This window comes from Typopeltis vanoorti, chromosome 21 (assembly GCF_054136105.1).
Source record: "Typopeltis vanoorti isolate ZY-2024b chromosome 21, IOZ_Tvanoo_1.0, whole genome shotgun sequence".
NCBI lineage: Eukaryota > Metazoa > Arthropoda > Arachnida > Uropygi > Thelyphonidae > Typopeltis > Typopeltis vanoorti.
The window spans coordinates 77,742,437-77,763,557 of NC_143569.1; the positions used below are offsets into that span (position 1 = coordinate 77,742,437).

General features: G+C 37.1%; 1 protein-coding gene across 1 annotated transcript in view; it reads right to left on the reverse strand.

Annotated features, from left to right (window-relative positions):
* LOC150095010 (sodium/calcium exchanger 3-like) overlaps window positions 1–21,121 on the reverse strand; it is a 150,995-nt gene that overhangs the window by 59,457 nt on the left and 70,417 nt on the right. Inside the window, exon 8 of the mRNA XM_090411261.1 lies at window positions 11,170–11,405. Within this exon, the coding sequence (XP_090267387.1) occupies window positions 11,170–11,405 (236 nt within the window). The remainder of the gene's footprint in view (window positions 1–11,169; window positions 11,406–21,121) is intronic.

The window sequence follows — 21,121 nt, forward strand, 5'->3', positions numbered from 1 at the left end:
TCAGTGGAAATAACATCAATGGCTTTGAGAGTATATGGCGTGAGATAGATGTTCATAAGACAAGATATTTAGTGGGATGTTGTTATAGACCAGAGAATATAGATGATGAGCTGGAAATGTTTAGAAAAATTAGTTTAGAAAGTTCAAAACAAGTTATCATTATGGGGCACTTCAACTATAGTGATAAACTGGCAGAGGAGACAGCATGCAGTAATAAGAGAACTTAATTTTTGTATTTCTTGAGAGAAAACTGTTTTACCATGTGGTGGAATGAATGTGATGATTCAGAGTTTTGGATTTGGTCATAGCAGCAGAGGATCCAGATGAAATGCTTGCCCCCCCCCTCCCCCATTGGTAAGAGTGACCATATAGTCCTGACTTGGAGGATGAATAGGCATATGGAAGTAATAAAACAGAAGGAAGTTATGTGGAATTATAAGGCAGGCAACTATCATAGACTTAGAAAACCAGCTTGGAGCAGTACAATGGATGAAAGAATTTGAAGGAAGAGAGGTCATTATACATAAGAAAAAATTGTTAACAGCAATGACAGATTATATACCTCGAGTGAAGAAGATAAAGCAATCTCAAGTCAAATAGATTTGAAAAGGAATAAAAGGGGCTAATTGCAGAAGAAAAAGATTATGGAAGGCATAAAGAGAGAGAGAGAGAGAGGCAGAGAATAGTTGCATGAGGAATACAAGGCTCAGGATAGAAAATCACTAGTATTGTAAGGAGAGAAAAATTAGAATGAGAGGAGACTGGCAGTGCAATCCAAGGAAAATCCAAGGATTATACATCCACTCATTTTTTCTTAGGAAAAAATGAGTGGATGTATAATCTTGCTAGGTGGAGATGTATTCTGGTGAACAAAGCAGATAACAGTTGAGATATTTAATGATCACTTTATTAGTTTTCATCCTGGTACTACAAATTTTATTCCTGTATTTATTCCTAATAAATATAGGAATGCCTTTCAGGATAACAAGTAATGAAGTGAACGAAAAGGATATATTCTGAAGACAGAGTACGCTAAATGTCAATAAGGCAGGGGTACTAGATGGAATTCATGCAGTAGCACACTCAGGATTTAATCTTGGAGGGGGAGGGGGGGGGGGAGGGCAGGTTGAGTAGACGATATGAGAATACATACTATGCATTGCATACGACAGCAATGATCACAAATTCATAAGTCGTATAGAAATAGAAGACAGGACACAACATTAAAAAAAATGAATTTTAATTAGGAAAAGATTTTTGGAAAATTTTCTAGTGTTTTTTTCCTTTTTTCTTTCTGGGGGGGACAGGCCCCCTGCCCACTCCTGTGGGTGCGCCACTGAATTCATGTGTTTTAAGGGAATGTGCTATGGAACTGACTGTGCCATTAACTTGACTATTTAATGAAAGTCTTGCAATAGGACAGGTTCCTGGAGAATGGAAGGAGGAACAGATAATACCATTGCATAAGAATGGTAGTGGTAGAATGGAAATTTTAAACTATAAGCCTGTGTGTATTTCTTCTTCTGTAGTTGTTAAGATTTTGGAGAAATTGGTGAGAACTCATATACAGAATTGGGCACATGAGGGTAATATTTATGTAGGCCAGCATAGATTAATTTTAAAGGGCACTCTTGTAAGTTTCATCACATGTGTTTGGATATCAAGTTAGTGGACTGGATTGGTGACTGGCTCTGATAGATATCAGAGTTATATATGGTAGGAGAACAATATCAGGGAGTAAGAAGGTTAAAAGTGGAATTCCATAGGGTTCAAGTCCTGGGACCATTGCTGTTCAAATCTTTATGTCAATGATATTGTCACAGGACTACAGGGAGATGTTCAATAGTTTGAAAATGTGAAGCATGGGAGGGTTATTAGTAATAGTGCTGATGTTTTGGCTCTTCAAGAGGATTTGAATAAGCTGGAAGGGTGGTCAGAGGCATGTGAATGTCACTTTCATGCAACTAAATGTAAGGTTTTAAAATTAGGGATCCACAGAAGGGATGCTTCACACTCACTTGGAGTTTACTGGAAGTGGAAGAAACAAGGGATCTTGGAGTGATTGTGGATAGAGATTTAAAATTCTGAGGACATATTGCAAAGGTTATGATGACATCTCAGAGAATTACAGCAATGTTGAAAAGAACACTGACAATAAATAAGTGTGCTGGTCCCATTGTATAAAACTTTGATCAGACCACATCTGAATTTCTGTGCTCAGATCTGGTCACCATGATTTGAAGTGGATGAAGTAACCTTGGGGAGGGTGAAGAGATGGATAACAAAAATGTTAGGACTGTACAATGTTGATATTGAGGATAGACTAAGGGCATGCAGATGATGAATGTTGATATGAGGCATTTAAGCTGTTGAAGGGAGAGGTATTATCACAGTAACACTGAGTAGAATTTTCATATGGTAGAACGAGGGAAAGGAACAAGGACAGGAAGCCATCCTGGAAGTTGCAAAAAGTGGTGAGTAAAAGGGTAAGAAGTAAGTTTTTTTGCATGGAAAATGGTAGGAGCACAGAATGCATTGCCTGAGACGGTGGTGAAAGTGCAGACTGCAAATGATTTTAAGAAATGTATGATAGCCTGTGTTGACCTCCCAGAATGAGTTGTGACTCCACAATGGTTAGGAAAATAATTATGATATATTACCTTAACTTCAACTTCAGTCTAAAGATTTCCATAACAAGTGCAAGTCATACTACGATTACCAATCAGTTTGGTTATTCATTTGTATCGTTAATGAGTATTCTTAAGCTATCATCTAGCTCAGGGGTCTTCAACCTTTCAGACAGTGCGGGCCACATTAAAAATTTCAACAAAGCCCGCTAGCCACTAAGCTATACTGCAAATTGTAAGATGCTTTCCAGATTCACAAGGAATGCGTGCATTTGATACTTTACATTATCAAAGAATTAAAACAAGAACCAGTAATAGAAAAAAATTAAAAGATATAAACATAAATGGATGGAACACGTTCAAAGAATGGAAACAGAAAGATTACCAAAACAAGCCTTAAAGTACAAGCCATTAGGAAAAAGAAAACCAGGACGTCCTCTTAAATGATTCAACGATGACTTCTAAGGCTGGAACAGGCCATGCTAGGCCTAAATCCTTGAATACGCATGATGATGATGATGACATAAAATCCTATAAAAATAAACTCTGCTTTAAGAGAATAGGTAGGAGTCAGGTTCATGATAAGTAAATACAATCAATACCTGAAAAAAGATAATTTAATGAAGAAAACATTCATTTTTTACAATGTTAATGGGCAGCTTGGCAATGTTTTTCCTTTACCAGCTTATGTCAATGTTGGAAGTCGCAATACGCAGAAAATTTGAGATGTTGGTCCATAATCTGAGTTCTTGTCTTGGGACTTCACATGCTTCATTCTGGAGAAGAACTGCTCACATAAGTATGTGCTTCCTAACAAAGCTCACATCTTCAAAGCATGCTGGCGAAAATTAGGGAATGTGTCTTCAGAAATGTAGGCTTCATAAAATGTAAGCAAGGGCACACTGAATAATTTTTCTCTCAAAGAAGAGTTATTTTGGAGTTCGAGCAGCTCCATTTGCACTGAGCCTGGCATTTCGGCAGCATCGACACCGAATAGGATTGAAAATAAATCTAAAGAAGACCGTTGTTATGAAAATCACTAAATCTCTCTTCGAGCACACTTCGCAACACGGCTAATTTTGTAGCGTATTCATCAAGAGACAAACAGTTGCACTCGGCGAGATGCTGAAAATCAGTTAAGTCTTTTTTGCAAGTTGTGCCTCCTGAAGTTTGAGCTTGGCTACAAAAGCTTTGATGTGATCAAACAGTGTGCACCAATTAATCTTTGGATTGTAGCTGCATATTTAGGTCATTCATGTGAAACGAGATGGTCACAAAGACAAAGTCTGTCATCCACTTCAGATCATTAAATTCTGCAATCGGATGCCCCTTGGTTTGCATGAACTGTTGTATTTCGCTCCTTAAGTCAAAGACTTAAGAACCTTCCCTCTGATCAACCAATGCACATCACTGATCCGCATCGCACTCTTGGGTCAAAAACTCTTGGAATTGACGATGATTCAATCCTCTTGCCCTAATAATGTTGACGACAGTCACAATAACTTTAATGACATTCTCAAATCCAATAGTTTTCGCACCCAAATTCTCCTGGTGGATTAAACAGTGGTAATGGATGAAATCTTTTCCTTCTAGTTCCGGTTATTTCCGTAGCAGTGCAATAACCCCTTCATTCTTTCCCACCATAGCAAGGGCACCATCATTTACCATATTCTAATTGGTTAAACTGAAGTCGAAATGCTGGAGCATTTTCTTGGCAGCTTCAAGAATATCAGTGCCTTTTGTCGTTACCTTCATAGGTATGAGAGCTAGCAGTTATTCTGTCGCATTGAATTGTTGATCAATGCCACAGACAAAAGATAGCAAGTTGTGCTGTATCCTTCACATCTGTGCTCTCATCTAAAGCAAGCGAATATGACGTAAATTCAGACGACCGTTTTTTTAAAGTTCCTTCAGTGTCGTTGGCAAGTTCTTTGACATGTCATGCTACAGTTACCCCCAGACAAACGTTTTTTTAAACACTTCCTTATTATTTGGGCATATCCCCAGCAGTGATGAGACACTCACAAACTCTCAGTCCAAAAAGGCTTTAATTTTTTAGCAATTTTTTCAGATATTACATAGCAGCTTGATGCACGCTTTGCTCTCTCCCCTCTGCCTTTTAAAACGTACCCTGCTGGCATTTTAAATCAATTTGGAGACTGTCCACATGGAGCTGCCCTTGAAGGTGATCGAAATTTGATGCATGCTTTGTCTCAGTGTCTATTGTATTCTTTTGATACTGACACTGACTCATGACAAATTAAACACACTGGCTTATCGATCGGCACAAAAAAAAGTACAAATTGGTCCACTTTTCATTAAAAACCCGACAAGAATCACTTGATTTATGCTTTTTACTCGTAGACGCCATAGTGATGGTAGGTGAACCCAAAAAATTATCCAAAATGGCTGTGTAACAGTTATTATCCACGAAATATGTCTCACACTAATAAAAAAAGTTCTTGCAATATAAAACCACAATAGGCTATGGCTGGCACGACGAATCTGCATGTGCTTATACACGAATATCACACTGTTCACAACTGACCGACTGTGAATGAGATCCTCTTGTATTTATATGAAAATAACGAAGTATCGAGAACCTTCAAGATGCATCCGGAAGGCACTAGACAGCAGCATACTCGAAAACTAACTACTGTTCAGCCATCTACTTGCGACGTTAGTACTAAAGTACCGCTTGGCGCTGGTAGATGGCTGAAGAAGCATGTCTATTTAATATTTATTTTATAGGATTTTATGTAAAGTATGAAATGCACAGCATTCCTTGTGAATCTGGAAAACATCTTAAAATTCTAAATATACCTTTTTACTAAATAGTTTAAGGAAATTACAATGTATATTAGGATATACATTAAAATAAATTTTAATCTTTTCAGTTTAAACTTATCGGTTCAAATGACAATGCCCTAACCACAGAACTAAACCACATTTTCTCAGCCAATGGTTCCCCCCCCCCACACACCCAAAAAAAAAATCCAAAAAATATCAAAATCAGCTAAAGCCTTTTTATTCCCGTATACGGGAGTAGGCGAGGCCATTTAGCCCTATCTAACTTTTGGAGACTGAGTGGGCAGTTCAATCTCCACTGGTACCCAATCAGAGACAGATGGCCCAAAGCTATCACTAATTAAGTGGTACGCAGTGAAGAGAGCCGGCTCAAATGTGCTGCCATCTCGTGGTCCCTAACACAATATATTTAATGTCTGAAATAATGTGGGTTCTACGGTCAATTTTCTTGAGTTTACAGGATGAAAAACCCGAGTTTCCGGGAAGAAAAACCTGCTTGCCCGTGCCAGAGATCGACTAACTCGGGAACCGGTCGAAAAAAGGCTTAGAAAAATTTCCTCTAGTCGCCGACTAGACTCGAAATGAAGTCTTCCTTCGTGCGGCCACGCGCGGTGGTGTGCAAACGCCACATCCACTGAGCTACACAGGCTCCTAAAAATCCAAAATCCAAAAAATATTGAAACCAATAAACCACCCACCCCTCACAACAAGGATTACTCTAAATCCATCACCATACCCTATATCTGAGGCACCTCGGAAAAAATTACAAAAATCCTAAAAAAAACATGACTTAACTTCTTGTTACAGACCATATAAAAAATTGGCCTCCCTTATCTGCTCTACTAAGGACCAACCTCTTCCCCTAGACCTAGCTGGTGTATACCAGGTCTCTTGCAGCTGTAAGCTGTCCTACTTTAGCCAAACAGGCAGGACAGCTAATATCAGAATTTCAGAACACAAGGACTACATCCGGTTTCACCAGTACAGCCACTCTGGTCTTGCAGACCATGCGCTGGATACCCACCATAGAATACGGTGGAAGAAAGCCACGATAATACACCATAGTAAATTCAAATACGAAAGGCTTTTCATGGAATCAGCCTCAGCACTGAGAAACAATCCAAACCTCAACAAATTTGGCTGCATCAGACTGCCTCAAATTTGGCAAACCTACATCAGAAGACCTTCAGCCGAATCGCCCAAGAATACCAACATTGCCTGCTAGGGGGCACCATCAGGACTTTTAGGAGAAAGAATAGCTTTCCTGTTTGTTGTGCTTGCGTTCACGTGTCTTGTTTTTAAGTTCCTGTGAAAATGGCAACATGACATTGCCGAAATATTGGAAGTGTATTAAAATTTATTTTAATGTATATCCTGGTATACGTTGTAATTTCCTTAAGCTAGTTAGTAAAAATGCATAACCAATGTCTAAGCCTTTCCATGAGAATTCTAAATACCGCAGTAGAGCTTAGTGGCCTGCAGGCTTCATCGAAATTATTTTTTTTTTTATTCAATTGCGTTTTAATGTTAAGTAGTAATTTTTTCAAAATGGCCAGTGGGCCACGGCAAAGAACTCTGCAGGCCACGTGTCAAAGACCTCTGATCTAGGTAGTTTCAGTTTTAAAATGTTGGTTTTGTACATTTTTAGGAATTATTTATTTATGATGAAAAATTCTCACTAAAGGGTAAAGATAATGATATTATCAACAAGTGGAAGATGGAAAAAATGTTTCTTCAGTGTTATTAGGGTATTTATTCTAAACTGAGTGTCTTGCCTAGATTGGTTGTCAGTGAGTGTGGAGAGCTTGTATTTCAGTTTGTAAAGTATTTTTTCTGCTATGTTGTCTTTCAGCAATGGTGGCTGACATACAGTTAAATGGCCCATTATTGTCCAGCCTGCTAAGATATATCACATATTAGGACTACATTCTGCACAGTAACCTAACAATTAGGTTTTGTAGCATGCTGAAATGGGAAGAGCTAGTGATCTTGATATCAGAATCCCTGGTTTTAGCAGTACATTAGAAAGGAGTTAGTGCTCACAGAGAGAGAAAGTTGTACCAAGATAAGAAGTGAAAGGCATGAAAAATTAGTTAAAGAATGTGAACAGGAAAGATTAGGAAACTTGAATGTTAATTCAAGTTTCCTAATATTAAGAACAAACATTAAGAACTCTGGAAGAATAGGAACTGGAAGGGATTTTACTACATCTTAAGAGAACGAGCTGAGCAACAGACTACTCCACTGATTTCACAGTTCAAAGAAAGTCTAGTTACAGGAGTGGAAAGATAAGATAGTGCTATTACATAAGAGTAGTGTTAGAAATAAGGTGTCACACCAGACTAGTTTATATTTCTTCTGTAGTTAATATTTTAGAGAAAGTAATGAGGGATCATATACAAAATTGGACAGATTAGAGTAATTTTATCTGAAGGATCGGAATAGTTAAGGATACTCTTATTTCAGTAATTTGACTACCTTTTAATATTAAACTTTCTAGAATAAAATTACTTAGAGACAGGAAACAAGAATGAAATAGATAATTTATTGAATAAATTAAAATATTTACAACCAGATGTTTTGCCAGCTTAAGCTAGCATTATCGAAGGCATGTTGAATATACTTAATCAGCAAAGGCTGAAAATTAAAACGAGTACTAGGGTAAGGACAGTCACGTGTATGGAGGACACTGGTGGTGCTCTTTGCAGGGATTACCTATGATTAATGTTGGCAGGTGGGATAGGGCAGTGCTCAAGAATTTATATAGAATTAAACCATCATTGCTATTGCAGTTCACTGGGTACCATAGAACATGAGCTACTTCTAGGAACAGTCTTATTTAAACTAGGATCTGTATAGCAACTTCACCTTTTTATGTTTAATGAAATGGTTTTTGTATGAGGCATGTTGAACAAGTCCACTTTCTGGTTGTCCACATTGAATATTTTTTTTATGTTCTTTTCTTCTTATAGTGGTTTGTCTTATCCATCAAAAGTACTGGACCCACATTGACAGGGGATACTGAAGACATCTGAGAAGGAGAGAAGATCATGGCAGTCCTTTGTCTGAAGAAAATGGAGTTTTCAGAACAGCATGCAGTTTCAGGAGTGAGCCCAATTTCTGTTGTATATTTAATGTAGAGAAGGGATATGGTGTATTTATAGTCTGGTTGTGTGTGGGGGGAGGATCGTCTTTTGGAAAGGAGTTTGGGCAAGGTTTTTTTTTTTTTTTTTTTGTTGTTGTTGTTGTTACCATTCTGGTCAAAAAGTGGAAAAGGATCTCTAGTCTATTGTTCAACAGAACATTAGTGCTTCTTTCCAAAATATTCACCCTGATATTTATATTCTTTAAGCACTGTCTTAAAGAAGGATAGTTTAGCTGGAATAACCAGCTCTTTAAACAAATTGAAGTTGTAGCAATGGGCTTTCCCTTTCCACTTTCCCTCTCCATTGCTAACTTATACATGGAATCCTTTGAAACACTGGCACTTAATCACCCTCTCCCCTCAAGGTATATAGGCAATATCTTTGCTATATGGCCACATAGCCCACAGGCTCTTTCCAACATTTTACAATTCCTGAAAATATTTCCCTTCCCTAAATCAACTTTACTGGTGAAAAGGAAAAAGAAGGGACTTTGACCTTCTTGGATACTTAGTTACAAGGTATTCAAATAGGTCCCTATCATGCTCAGTCCATCAGGAGCCCACCCACACACAGAGAGAGAGAAAAAAAACTTTCTTGTGGATAGGCTTACATGTTGGTAACACATGGCTATTAAATTATTTAAGGAATTTACAACGTATACTGGAATATTAATTAAAAGAAATTTAATAAATATTTCCTATATTTCGGAAATGTCACATCGCCATCTTCATGGGATGATACAACTATGACACGTACACGCAGGCACTACAAAGAGCAATGAGGCAGAAGAGAGAGAACTGATGTTCTTAGAGTCCTAAAGGTGCTCCATAGGGGGCTATATTGGGTTGTCTTGGCTGTTGGGCTGAAGTTCTCAAGATGCAAGCTTCCCTAATTTTTGGCAGTCTCATGCACCCAAATTTGTTCAGGTTTGGAAAGTTTTTTTTTTTAGAGCTGAGGCTGATTCCATGAACAATCTTATGTATTTAAATACGCTAGAAGAAAGCCATGTTATTAAAGATTGTCCACACAGCTTAGTACTAGGACTTCTGTTTAATCTTTGTCAATGACAATATCACTGGATTGCAGGGGGGGGGGGATATTTGGTTGTTTGCAGATGCTGGGAAGGGTTATTTGTGATAGTGCCAATGTCGTGGTCTTGCAAGAGGATTTGAATAAGTTCGATAGGTAGAAGAATGAATGCGGATATCAGTTTAATATAACTAAATGCAATATCTTGAAATTTGGGATCCATCAAATGGAAAGTTGCATATGATAGTTTCACCAGTATCATGTGATGGAAGAAGCAAGACACCTTGAAGTGATAATGAATAGAAATTTGAAGTTAAAATAAGTTAAAAGGTAATGCAGAGGATTTCTACAATAATTAGGGCGTTGACCAGCTGATAAGAGTGGTGATTCCATTGTATAAAGCCCTCATCAGCACACTATATTACTGGGAATGGAATTGATCACTGGGATTTCAAGGGAAGGCATAAAATTAACTTTGAAAAAGATAAATAAGTATCAGAACTCTGCAATGTTAGTTATGAGGATAGACTGAAGGCATAAAAACTGCAAGTTAGGTGGATAACAGACATTTAAACTGAGAGGTAGTTATAGGATTGACAATGAGGAAATCTTTCATATGGTGGAACAAGAGGAAGGAACAAGGACATGTAGCTATTCCTGAAATCTGTAAATGGAAGTAGTAAGTAAAAGGACAAGATGTGGCTTTTTTTGCATGGAGGGAGATTGGATTGTGGAACACTGCCTGATAGAATGGATAAAAATGCAAAAAATTGAACAAGTTTAAGGAATGGTATGATATCTGTTTAAAATGGACCTCCCATGTAACTTCATGGATGCCCTGAAAGTTTTAAAAACATTTAAATTTAAGTGAGCAGTTGGTCAAGAGAAATGCAATACTTAGAGCAGAAGAGGGATGCCAAACTACTGAAAAAGCCATGACAAATACTGAAAAAGATGGCCTGAAAAGGAATTCAAACTGTCTAAGGAACTGGATATCATCCAAAGGGCATACGAGATTTTTCTTGGAAAAAGACAGGAGTGTGTTTTAGTTATACTGAAAAATCTGAAGGCTCTGGTTGTACAATAGTTGCATCACCTTACAATGCATGCAGTTAATATTACACATCAACAAACTAAGTCTTATTTTATAGGCCAAGATATGTGGGCTCTGCTTCAGCTGCAAGGTAAAGATTGACATGGCTATACATTTATCTAAAAACATGCATATCTAGTTTAAGAATCTGCCAAATGTACATATACCAACTTTATGCACAGCTATTCAATTCTCACAATGCATGCAAGTGCCATGATTTTTGGTAAACTTAATATGAAAGCAACTTTCCACTTGGCAATAGTCCAGAAATATAGCACTGTGTTTCGTCAGTATGCCAAGACTCAGAATATCAGATGATACAGAATAAATTCTGACCATCTGCACATATCTTTGTACACTCCTGCACAGGAGTATGTAAATAACCATATTTTGGAGAGAAAAAAAAGCACAGAACTTGAAGTTCTAGAATGTAAATGATAAATAACAAATTTCAGAAAATTCTTACCATCATCATCAATAATAGTTATTTCCATAATACATATACGACCAAGGGCTACATCATCTACATCTTCTTCCTGGATGCTTAACTTTAAAAAGAAAGTTTCTTCAGGTTCCCATTGATTGTCATTTACAATTTGGATCTGAAGTTTTTTATTAGTTTCATGGGGCTCAAATGTAATTGTTTCCTTTATTGGTATATAATCTTCTCCAGCTATTGCAGTACCATCAATAGTTTCAATCCTTAAAATAAGAAAAAAAAAATGAATGTCATATGTATTAAATGAACACAGCAAATAGAAAAGGCAATTATTATCATGACCTAAATGTAAACACATGCAGACCTCTAAAAGGTTAGTTAATTAAAACCATGTGACCTCCTTAAAATCAGTCATGAGGGTTTGGGTGGAGATCTACTCTAGATACAATTGTTATACCTGTCATTAAATTATTTCTCCTTCACAACTCTGAGTTCAGTAAACAATAAACAATGTTCACTCACTGCAAAAGTCTGTATATTATCACATTTGTAAAGTAAAATTATTACACTCAAATGGTCAGCATTTCTTGCATGTTACACTAAACAAAAAATATAAAAGTGTCAATCAAATCATTTGAATAAAACTTTGTAGTCTTTTATATATATATATATATATATATATATATATATGTAAGTGAAATTTCTTAGTCTATAAGACTATTTTTTTTTGTGTGTGTGTGTGTGTGTAGGAACAAAACTTGTGTGCACTCTGGAGATTTTCTCTGAAGAATCTTGAAAACAAGAACTGGAAATTATTAAAGATACATTAAATTAAAGATAAAGAAATTATATACTTGGTTTAATCCTTTATCCAAGTGTAAGCAAACAAGTTTGCACCTGAACTATTTTCAGGACTGGGGAAACTTGTGGTAAAGGTGTATGACTTCACATCACTTGCCTTAGTATCCCATAATGCAATGCACATATCCTTACGAGTATGTATAATGCTATATAAAGATACAGCTTTACTAAATGGATATAATCCAATAACCCAAAAAATTATTAGCTACTCTCCTACACATTAATCTAGACAAGAAGCCCATAGGACTCCTATACCATATATCAAAGGATCTCTGAACATTTCTCAAAAATTATGAAGCAATACAAACTCACTGCTACTTATAAACCAATTAACCAAATTCATAATTTGTTATCTTCTGCAAAAAACAGACTCATCAGTGATGCTACCTGGTGTATATGAAGTGTCTTGTAATTTGTCTTACTATGGAAAATCAGGACGATCTATAAAAAATGCATCTCTGAACATCAAGACCACACCAGTCTTATCATACCTCACAAATCTGGCCTCGCACAACATTTGAGTTGAAAATGCTAACCACAGGATCCAATTGCAAAAACACCAAGCTACTCCACAGATCCATACGAGTGTTTATATGAAGAAAGTGCTGAAGCCTTACATCATAGACCAAATCTTAACCAGAACAACTGTCTCACCATTCCAAGTCTCAGAAATTGTTATCCTCAATTGTATAAAATACCCATAACCATGCTTTAAACTCATTCCATGTATCTGCATTTACCACAATGTCAGGCAATGCATTCCACCCCACCAAACATTCTCCATGCAACGAACCCACTTATGTCCTTCCTCACCTAAAGTTGTATAAGGAGGGTGTATGTCCCCTTATTCTACCCCCTTCCCCAATTCTACAAAAAATTTCTTTTACATTAACCTGATTAATAACAACCCTTTACTAATTTTTTTTTAAAGACTACTTTTAGGATTTGCAAATTGCATTCCCTCAATCTGTATCCTCATATCCCACATCCCAAAGACCATCTTAGTCCTCTCTAGACCCTTTCCAACATATCCTCATCACAATTGAAACCAGGGCACCTAATCTGCAAATAAGCCATACAAGGCCTGATCAAAACCTTGTATAATGGAACCTCCTCTATTTAAATTAAGGCCCTCTGCAATATTGCCATAATCTGATGTGATGTCTTCACAATGTGACCTCTGAACTTCAGATCCTTGTCCACCATCATTTCAAGGTCTCTTATCTCCTCAACATCCTCCAAAATTTCTCTGCCAAGATGACATGCTACTTAAGACACAATTCACTCTCCTTGTTCCTATATGTTACTTCTTTCCAGTCCATATTCCTATAATTAAAATCTTCCATTAGGAAGACCTTTTTTTTTTACATGCCGAACCAAAGCAGATAAGTTGGGCAAGTGAAAAGCAAGTGATCATTAGTGGAGATTAACTAAAGCAGCGTAACACAGAACAAAAAGGAGTTTATTAGTAATTACATTAAAAATTACAATGGATGCAGCTTTCTGTTTAAAACTAATTATAGAAAATAGAAGAGAATTTAAATTATACATATTTGGTCATAAAATACTTAAAAACAAGACTTTTTGTAGTTATGCGACCATAGGGGCTTTATTAATATAATCCCGCATACTAGTTTTGCTAGCGACTGCCTAGCTTGTGAAGGCTAAACGGTACACACAAAAAAAATGAGAGAATACAGAAATGTTGCTAACTGTTTAGGCAGTTAAGTTTGAAACTATGCATGACAATGCGTGCATGTGTTGAGAAGCTTCAGTCAGTATCATGGATATGTGTTGTATGCACACGTGTTACATGTTGTATGTAACACGTGTGCATACAACACGTATCCATGATACTGACTGAAGCTTCGACACATGCACGCATTGTCACACATAATTTCAAATTTAACTGCCTAACAGTTAGCAATGTTTCTGTATTCTCTCATATTTTGTGTGTGTACCGTTCAGCCTTGACAAAGCTAGACAGTCACTAGTGAAACTAGTAGGTGGGATTATATTATTAAAGTACCTATGGTCTCAAAACCATAATAAGTCTCGTTTTGAAGAGAATTTAATTTGGAAACTTATTTTTGTTTATAGATTACAGAAAAGCATTTGACAAAGTAAAAAGATACATACTGTTTGATATATTACAAAGAATAAATATACCTAATATTTTGCTACATGTAATATTGAATATACACAAAGATAATGAAATAAAAATAAATGACACATTGTCTGGAAAACAATTTGCATGTTACACTAAAGGTCGACATCAAAATGTCACCTGGTGTTTATGAGATTCCATGCTCATGCAAATTATCTTACTTTGGACAGACAGGTAGGTCTGTTCAGAAATGCATCTCGGAACATCAAGACCACATTCATCTTCTTAAACTGCAGAAATCTGGCCTCTCTCAACACGGAATTGAAAATCCAAACCATAGGATCCATTGGGAAAAGGCTAAACTTTTACATAGATCTTTATTTAAACATGAACGTTTATACAAAGAAAGTTCTGAAGCCCTACTACACAGACCAAACCTAAACCACAACGACGTTCTTACTATTCCTAAAGTATGGGAAATTATCATACAAAACTGTGTTAAATAATTAACTTTTTTTTTTTTTTTTTTTTTGTACTACTTTAGCACGTTTTCATGAGATTCTATTGTAATCATGCGCCCTAACTGTATGTTATTCCTAATTTTTGTTTAAATACTGTACTGATGATGTCCTAAGATACTTAGGATGAAATATTTACAATTAAATAATTTTCACTATGGTTTATACGTGTGTTCCTTCTAATTATGCTGTGTGTGTAACTTACTATGGTCGGGAGCATGGCAGTAGTGTCTGGAACCTGTGTGCAAAACTTTAGTTGGTGCCCCTATACCCCCCCCCCAATAAAAAATCACTTTATAAAAACTTAGTGAGTAAAAATGATATACGAAATATATTAATTATAAATTTATTGAACAAAAAGCAGAAATTACAAAAAAATGTATAAAAAACAATAAACATACAAGAAGGGTACAAAAACAACAAAAATAATTTGGTTAAGATAACTACTTAATCTAACTATTTTAGGTGGTGCAGCAAAAATAAATAAATATTCCTAGAGCCTATGAGAAGATAGATTTCAAGAACTTTGCCACTTAGGTTTTGGCTTGCTCCTGAGGCAATCCCTTTGTGTCTTGGAGGTACTACGTGACTCTGTAGGGAAGATCGGAAGTATAGAACACAAAATTAACAGTCTAAGAGATTGGGACACAACACCATATACAGTTTTGATACCTATCCAACAGCCAGTCACTGATCCAACTCAGAAGTCTGTTATCCAATCCCATCCGTTTCAATTTATATAAGAGCTTATTGTGTGGCACGACAGTCTATCAAAAGCCTTTGCAAAATCAAAGTACACTACTGTATATGCATGTCTCCTATCCAAGGTATTTATCACCTTGTTTTAGTACATAGGTTAGTTAAATATAATTGTCCCTTAACAAACCCATGCTGATAACCACAGAGAATACTGCTGTTATCAACCTATTTCTGTATCCTACTTCTCACCAATCCCTCCACTACTTTCACCATGACTCCAGATATACAGGCCTGCCTATAATCTCTGGCATGCCAATGCTACTGCCAATTCCCTGGAACATTCCCTTAAGATGCATGGTGATATGTCATCAAATCTTATTACCTTGTTGACATCTTATATCCTCAAATACCTCCTGCTCACTCACGATTAAGCAATCCCCTCCTATATCCTCTACACTTAAGATTCCACCCTGATCAGGATGAAACACCCTTATAAATTGATCACTGAATGCCTCAACAATGTCTTCTGCAGTAGTTACCATTCTACCATTTTCATCCATTAACTTCATCTTATCATGATCAGTCTTCCTTCTACTTGCCACATATCTAAAAAACTTTAGGGTTTTCCTTTGCCTGATTTGCCAATTTCTACTCGTACTCTACTTTTGTATCCTTACTGAGTCGCTCTCCTGGCTTGTTCTTTATACTCTTTATGACTGATTATTACTATTATTCATCTTGTACTTCCTCCAAAGTACTTTTATATATTTGGTTTAATCCTTTATCCAAGTGTAAACAAACAAAGTTTGCACTTTAAGTATTTTCAGGACTGGGGCAACTCTTAAAGGTGATACAAGTTCTGATCACTTGCCTTAGTATTCCATAATGCAAAGCACATCTCCTTGTGGAGATGTATAATGTATTAAGGGAAGAGTCACTACCCAGACCAGTTTCAACCTTCGAGGTCTCACCGGTAAGAGCCAGTCCCAGAGGGGGGGGGGGGTGATACTAAGTCCTTATAAGGACTGGCTTAAAGGGGCAAAGCAAGAATGCTTTTCATCTTCCCCATTATCTGTAGAAGACAGTGTAGGGGTAAGGTGTTGAGTTATTAAAGCTCTGATCATGGCAGGAGGGTAACAGCAATAGCTGAGCCTCAGTTAGAATTTCATTGGCTACAACATTGCTATCCATTACCCTCCAAGAGATTAATCACCGCATCAAACGGCCCAAGGCCATCTCCGGTGATACTAAGGTGGAAGTAATGTAGAAGTCATATCACCATATACCAGATGCCAAAAGGTGTCAACACCTTATTAAAATTCTCTGGATTAGAGATAGCTGATGGAAGTTTTTTCAGTTGGTTATACTACCAATTATATATTTGGTTTAATCCTTTATCCAAGTGTAAGCAAACAAAGTTTACACCCAAAGTAAAGGATTAAACCAAATATATAATTGGTAGTATAGCCAAGTGAAAAAAATTTCTATCCAAGGTACTTTCTTTTTCCAGATTTCATGCTTAAGCTCCACATTTATCCATTTTACATCTACCTTATTCAGCCTTTTGGCCTTCAGAATACATTCACACTTTGATGCTGTTATGTATTTCTTTGTGAGTTCCCATGCAGCATTTATTTCCTTACCACTCAACTCCCTGTTCCATGTTATAGCTCCAAGTTATCTCCTAAGATTTTCATATCACCAGCCTTATAATTCCACATATATCATTTCGTCACAAAAGTCTGCATATGACTAGCCACAGCACAGGTGATTACTTCATGATCACTTTCACCAACTCGAGGAAAGTGTGAAACACCTCTCACAATCACATCCTCTGATGAAGTGATTAGATCCTAGAACTCTCAATCCTTGCATGCTCTCCTTTATGTGCTGCCTGAGATAGTTATCTCTCAAGAACTCTAGAAATTCATTTTTCTTATTCACAAATGCTATCTCTTCATTCCAATCTATACCACCATAATTAAAATCACCCATAATAATTATCCTTCCTTTGTTCACTAATCCAAGTTGTTTATACATTTCTTCACCACCCTCCACATTCCCAGGCCTATAACAACACTCAACTAAATGTCTTACTCTCAACCTCCACGTTACCACACTGCTTCATAATTTTTACCACTATTTCCCCTCCCCCTTTCATTCTACCTTATGTAGACTTAATTCCCCTGCTATCATCAGCAACAGCACTCCCCATCCCTTCATGCCCTTTCTATCCTCACAAAAAATACTGTATCCTTCCATTTCTATTCCCGTTACAATATCATCTTCATTCAACTATGTTTCACTTATTTCAATGATTTTGGGGCAAATTATTATGATTATTACGTGACACCTCCAGGGAGTCAAGGGACTCATTGAGGGAAAGCACCTACTCTGCAACTGTCTCCACCACTCAATCCACCAGCCACAACTACCATCATCATCTACACCAATGCCATCTACTGTCCACCAACACCACTGGCATTTTCACGGCCAATCACAAACATCCATGCCCATGGCAGGATTCGAGCCCGCAGCATTTTAGCTGGAGAGCAGATATGTTAATCACTCGGCCACTATTTCCAAATATCACTAAATAAACTCATTCACTGAAACCATTTCATCCCCCTTATTTCTGATATGTCTAGCATTTGTAAACAAATACAGCAGTTCATTTTAGGTCTATAGCCAGTCCTATCCAAGCTATATGTTGCGATTTCTCCACAACACCTGCCCAATCACCTTTATCACCACATATCTGCTCAATCTCAACTTCTCCACCCACATTGCGATATACTCCATCTTCATACACATTCATTGTCACTTTCAACATTCGCTCTCCCTATGCCATGTCTCCCTGTCCACCTGAACCCCCCCCATTTCCTCTTGCATTCTCGTCCTCTCTTCATCTCTCACACTACTACTGTTTCCACTGCCAAACATTTGTCTCTTCAGTACCACTCTCCTGATTTTTCCCTTTATTTCTTTCTTCTGATCTCTTACCAGCAGCATAAATTGGGCAGAAGAAACAACATACAATACTTGGGATTCTTGAGATAAATGTCAAGCATATAATAGAGGGAACATGAGTTTTGGATTTTGTCCTAGCATTAGTGAGCATAGCTACATAAGTTGGTGTACAAGCTGCAGAAGATGGAATAGACAGTATACTGGTCAGATGAATTGGTGACTGGCTCTGAGTGATACAAGCAAGTTGCATATAATGGAGCAGTGTCTGAAAAAAAAAATCAAAAAAAATAAATAAAATAAAGGGAGAGGAGTAACCAGTGGTCTGTTCTTGGGCCTCGGCTGTTAACTTTTTTTTTTTTTTTTTTGTAAATGATATATCACCTGCACTGATTGGGGATCTTCAGTTGTTTACTGATGATGCAAAGTTGAGAGAATTATAGAGAAGAATGAGGAAAAATTATAAGAACTGTTGATGTTAATTCCCTTCAGGAAAATTTGAATAGACTTTTGACTTGGACAAAGGAGTGGGGTTTGTAGTTTTAATAAGTGCAAGATGTTACATTTTGGAATGCAGAAATGCAAGGCTGCATACTATATTGATAGTGCTGTACTACTGCAGGAAGTGGATGAGATTCAAGATTTGGAAGTGATGGTTGACAGTAGACTGAAGTTTAGAAAGCATGTTGCAAGTGTTGCAAAGAACTGTTCAAAGACAAATGACTAAGACAATATCAGGACCCTGGAATGTTGGCTAGAGAGAGATTAAAGGGATGCAGATTGCAAAGTTTGGTGGTTAGAAGGAAAAAAGGTTATATGACAAGACATTTAAGTTAGTGAGAGGATTTTATCAGATTAATTCAGATGGGATTATAAAAAGAGTAGAAGGCAAGAGGGAAAAGAACCAGAAGCCATCCCTCGCAATTATGTAAGAGTGTGGTGAAGAGAGTTGCAAGTAGTTTTTTTTTACATGGAGAATTGTGGGTGAATGGAATACATTACCAGAATGTTATTAATGCAAAGAAGGAGTGCTAAGAATTTTAAGATTCAGTATGATAAATATGTTGTCAGCTGAATGAACCTCCCATAATAAGTGGGCCAACTCCATGGAGGTTGTAATGATGATAATCAGCCTATTTTTCCACCCACTACAATGTGAAGACCTCTCCCATTGTGACCCAGTCCATCTTGTGAGAGTGTTTATTCACTTGTATGAAAGTGGAAAACAATCACAAACATCCATGCCTGATTGGAGAGTGGATACACTAACCAAGTAGTTAGCATATCCAGTCTCCAACCAGGTGTAATAATAATAAAATCAGGTTAGTGAACTGGTTTGAAATTCATTGTCAGAGAGTTGTGTATTGAGGTAGGGGGGGCAGTATTAAGAAAAAGATAGTCACAAGTGGAGTTCAACTGGAACTAATACTGGAGTTTTACTGTTTAACCTCTGCCAATAATATTGTTATTGCTTTGCAGAGAAACATTCAAATATTTCCCTGCAAAGATATTGGAAGCATGGCAAGTAAAAGGAAGAATGACTTTGGAAGGATAACCTTAGTGGGTGCCGATGATATTGAGGTGACCAACTCAGATGTAATAGTAGAATTACCGAGCGATCACTTTTCAAAAGTCTATTACCCAAGTGAGGATATCTCTGTACTGTAGCAATAACTAATGTGAGAATTGAAGTTAATAAATCAGTGTTTTAGTATATTGCAGAATTTAAATGCAAATACTGCCGTAGGTTTAAATGGAATATCAGCTCGGGTGTTACATGAATGTGCAAAGGAATTGTCAACGCCTCTTACTTGGATAGGGGAGTGGAAGGAAGGCAAAGTAGTTCCTTTGCATGAAGGTGGCTCTAAGACTGTAGTTATTGGAAAAATTGGTTAAAGACAGAATTCAAAAATGGGTGGATCACAATATAATACTCTATAGGAGCCAACATGGTTTTGTTAAAGCTCGATCCTGCCTTAGCAATTTATTAATTTTTTATAATAGAATGAGATCTTAGTTGAACAAAGGAAATGGTTACACAATTGTACTTCTGGATTTTGCTAAAGCTTTTGACAGGATACCCCATGGAATACTGTTGTGCAAATTGGAACAGATGGGGATGGATACTAAACTGGTGATATGGATAAGAGAATGGCTCAGGGAGAGAGAGATACCAGAAAGTGGTGTATGGAGGAGCAGAGTCCAGGATGAGGCAGGTGACCAGTGGTGTGCCTCAGGGCTCTGTGTTTAATTTGTACATAAATGATATAGGAAATGGCTTGAAGGGAGATATTCAGTTGTTTGCTGATGATGCAAAGTTGGGTAGCACAATAGAAAATCAAGCTAATGTTGAGAGTTTGCAGGATGATTTAAATAAGCTGGCAAAATGGGCAAAAGGTAATGGATGTCAGTTCAATGTGGAAAAGTGTAAAGTTATGCATTTTGGGATTAAAATCTTACCAGCTGTGTACTACATTGATGGAACGGTACTCCAAGAGATTGATGAGGCTAGGGACTTGGGGATAGGATTATTTGGTTATTGAAGAACACACTAACATCCAGAGATAAAGAGGTTATTATTCCCCTTTATAAGGTATTCATACTTCCACATTTAGATTACTCTGCTCAAGTCTGGTCACCTGGATTCCTTGGAGATGTGGAGGTTGTGGAGAGGGTTCAGAGGAGAGTGACTAAGTTGGTGAGTGACGTAAAATATGCTCCATACATTGATAGATTGAGAGCTTGTGGATTGCAGAGGTTGGTTAATAGGCAGAGAAGAGGGGATATGATAGAAACATCTAAATTACAAAAAGGTTCTTATAAGATT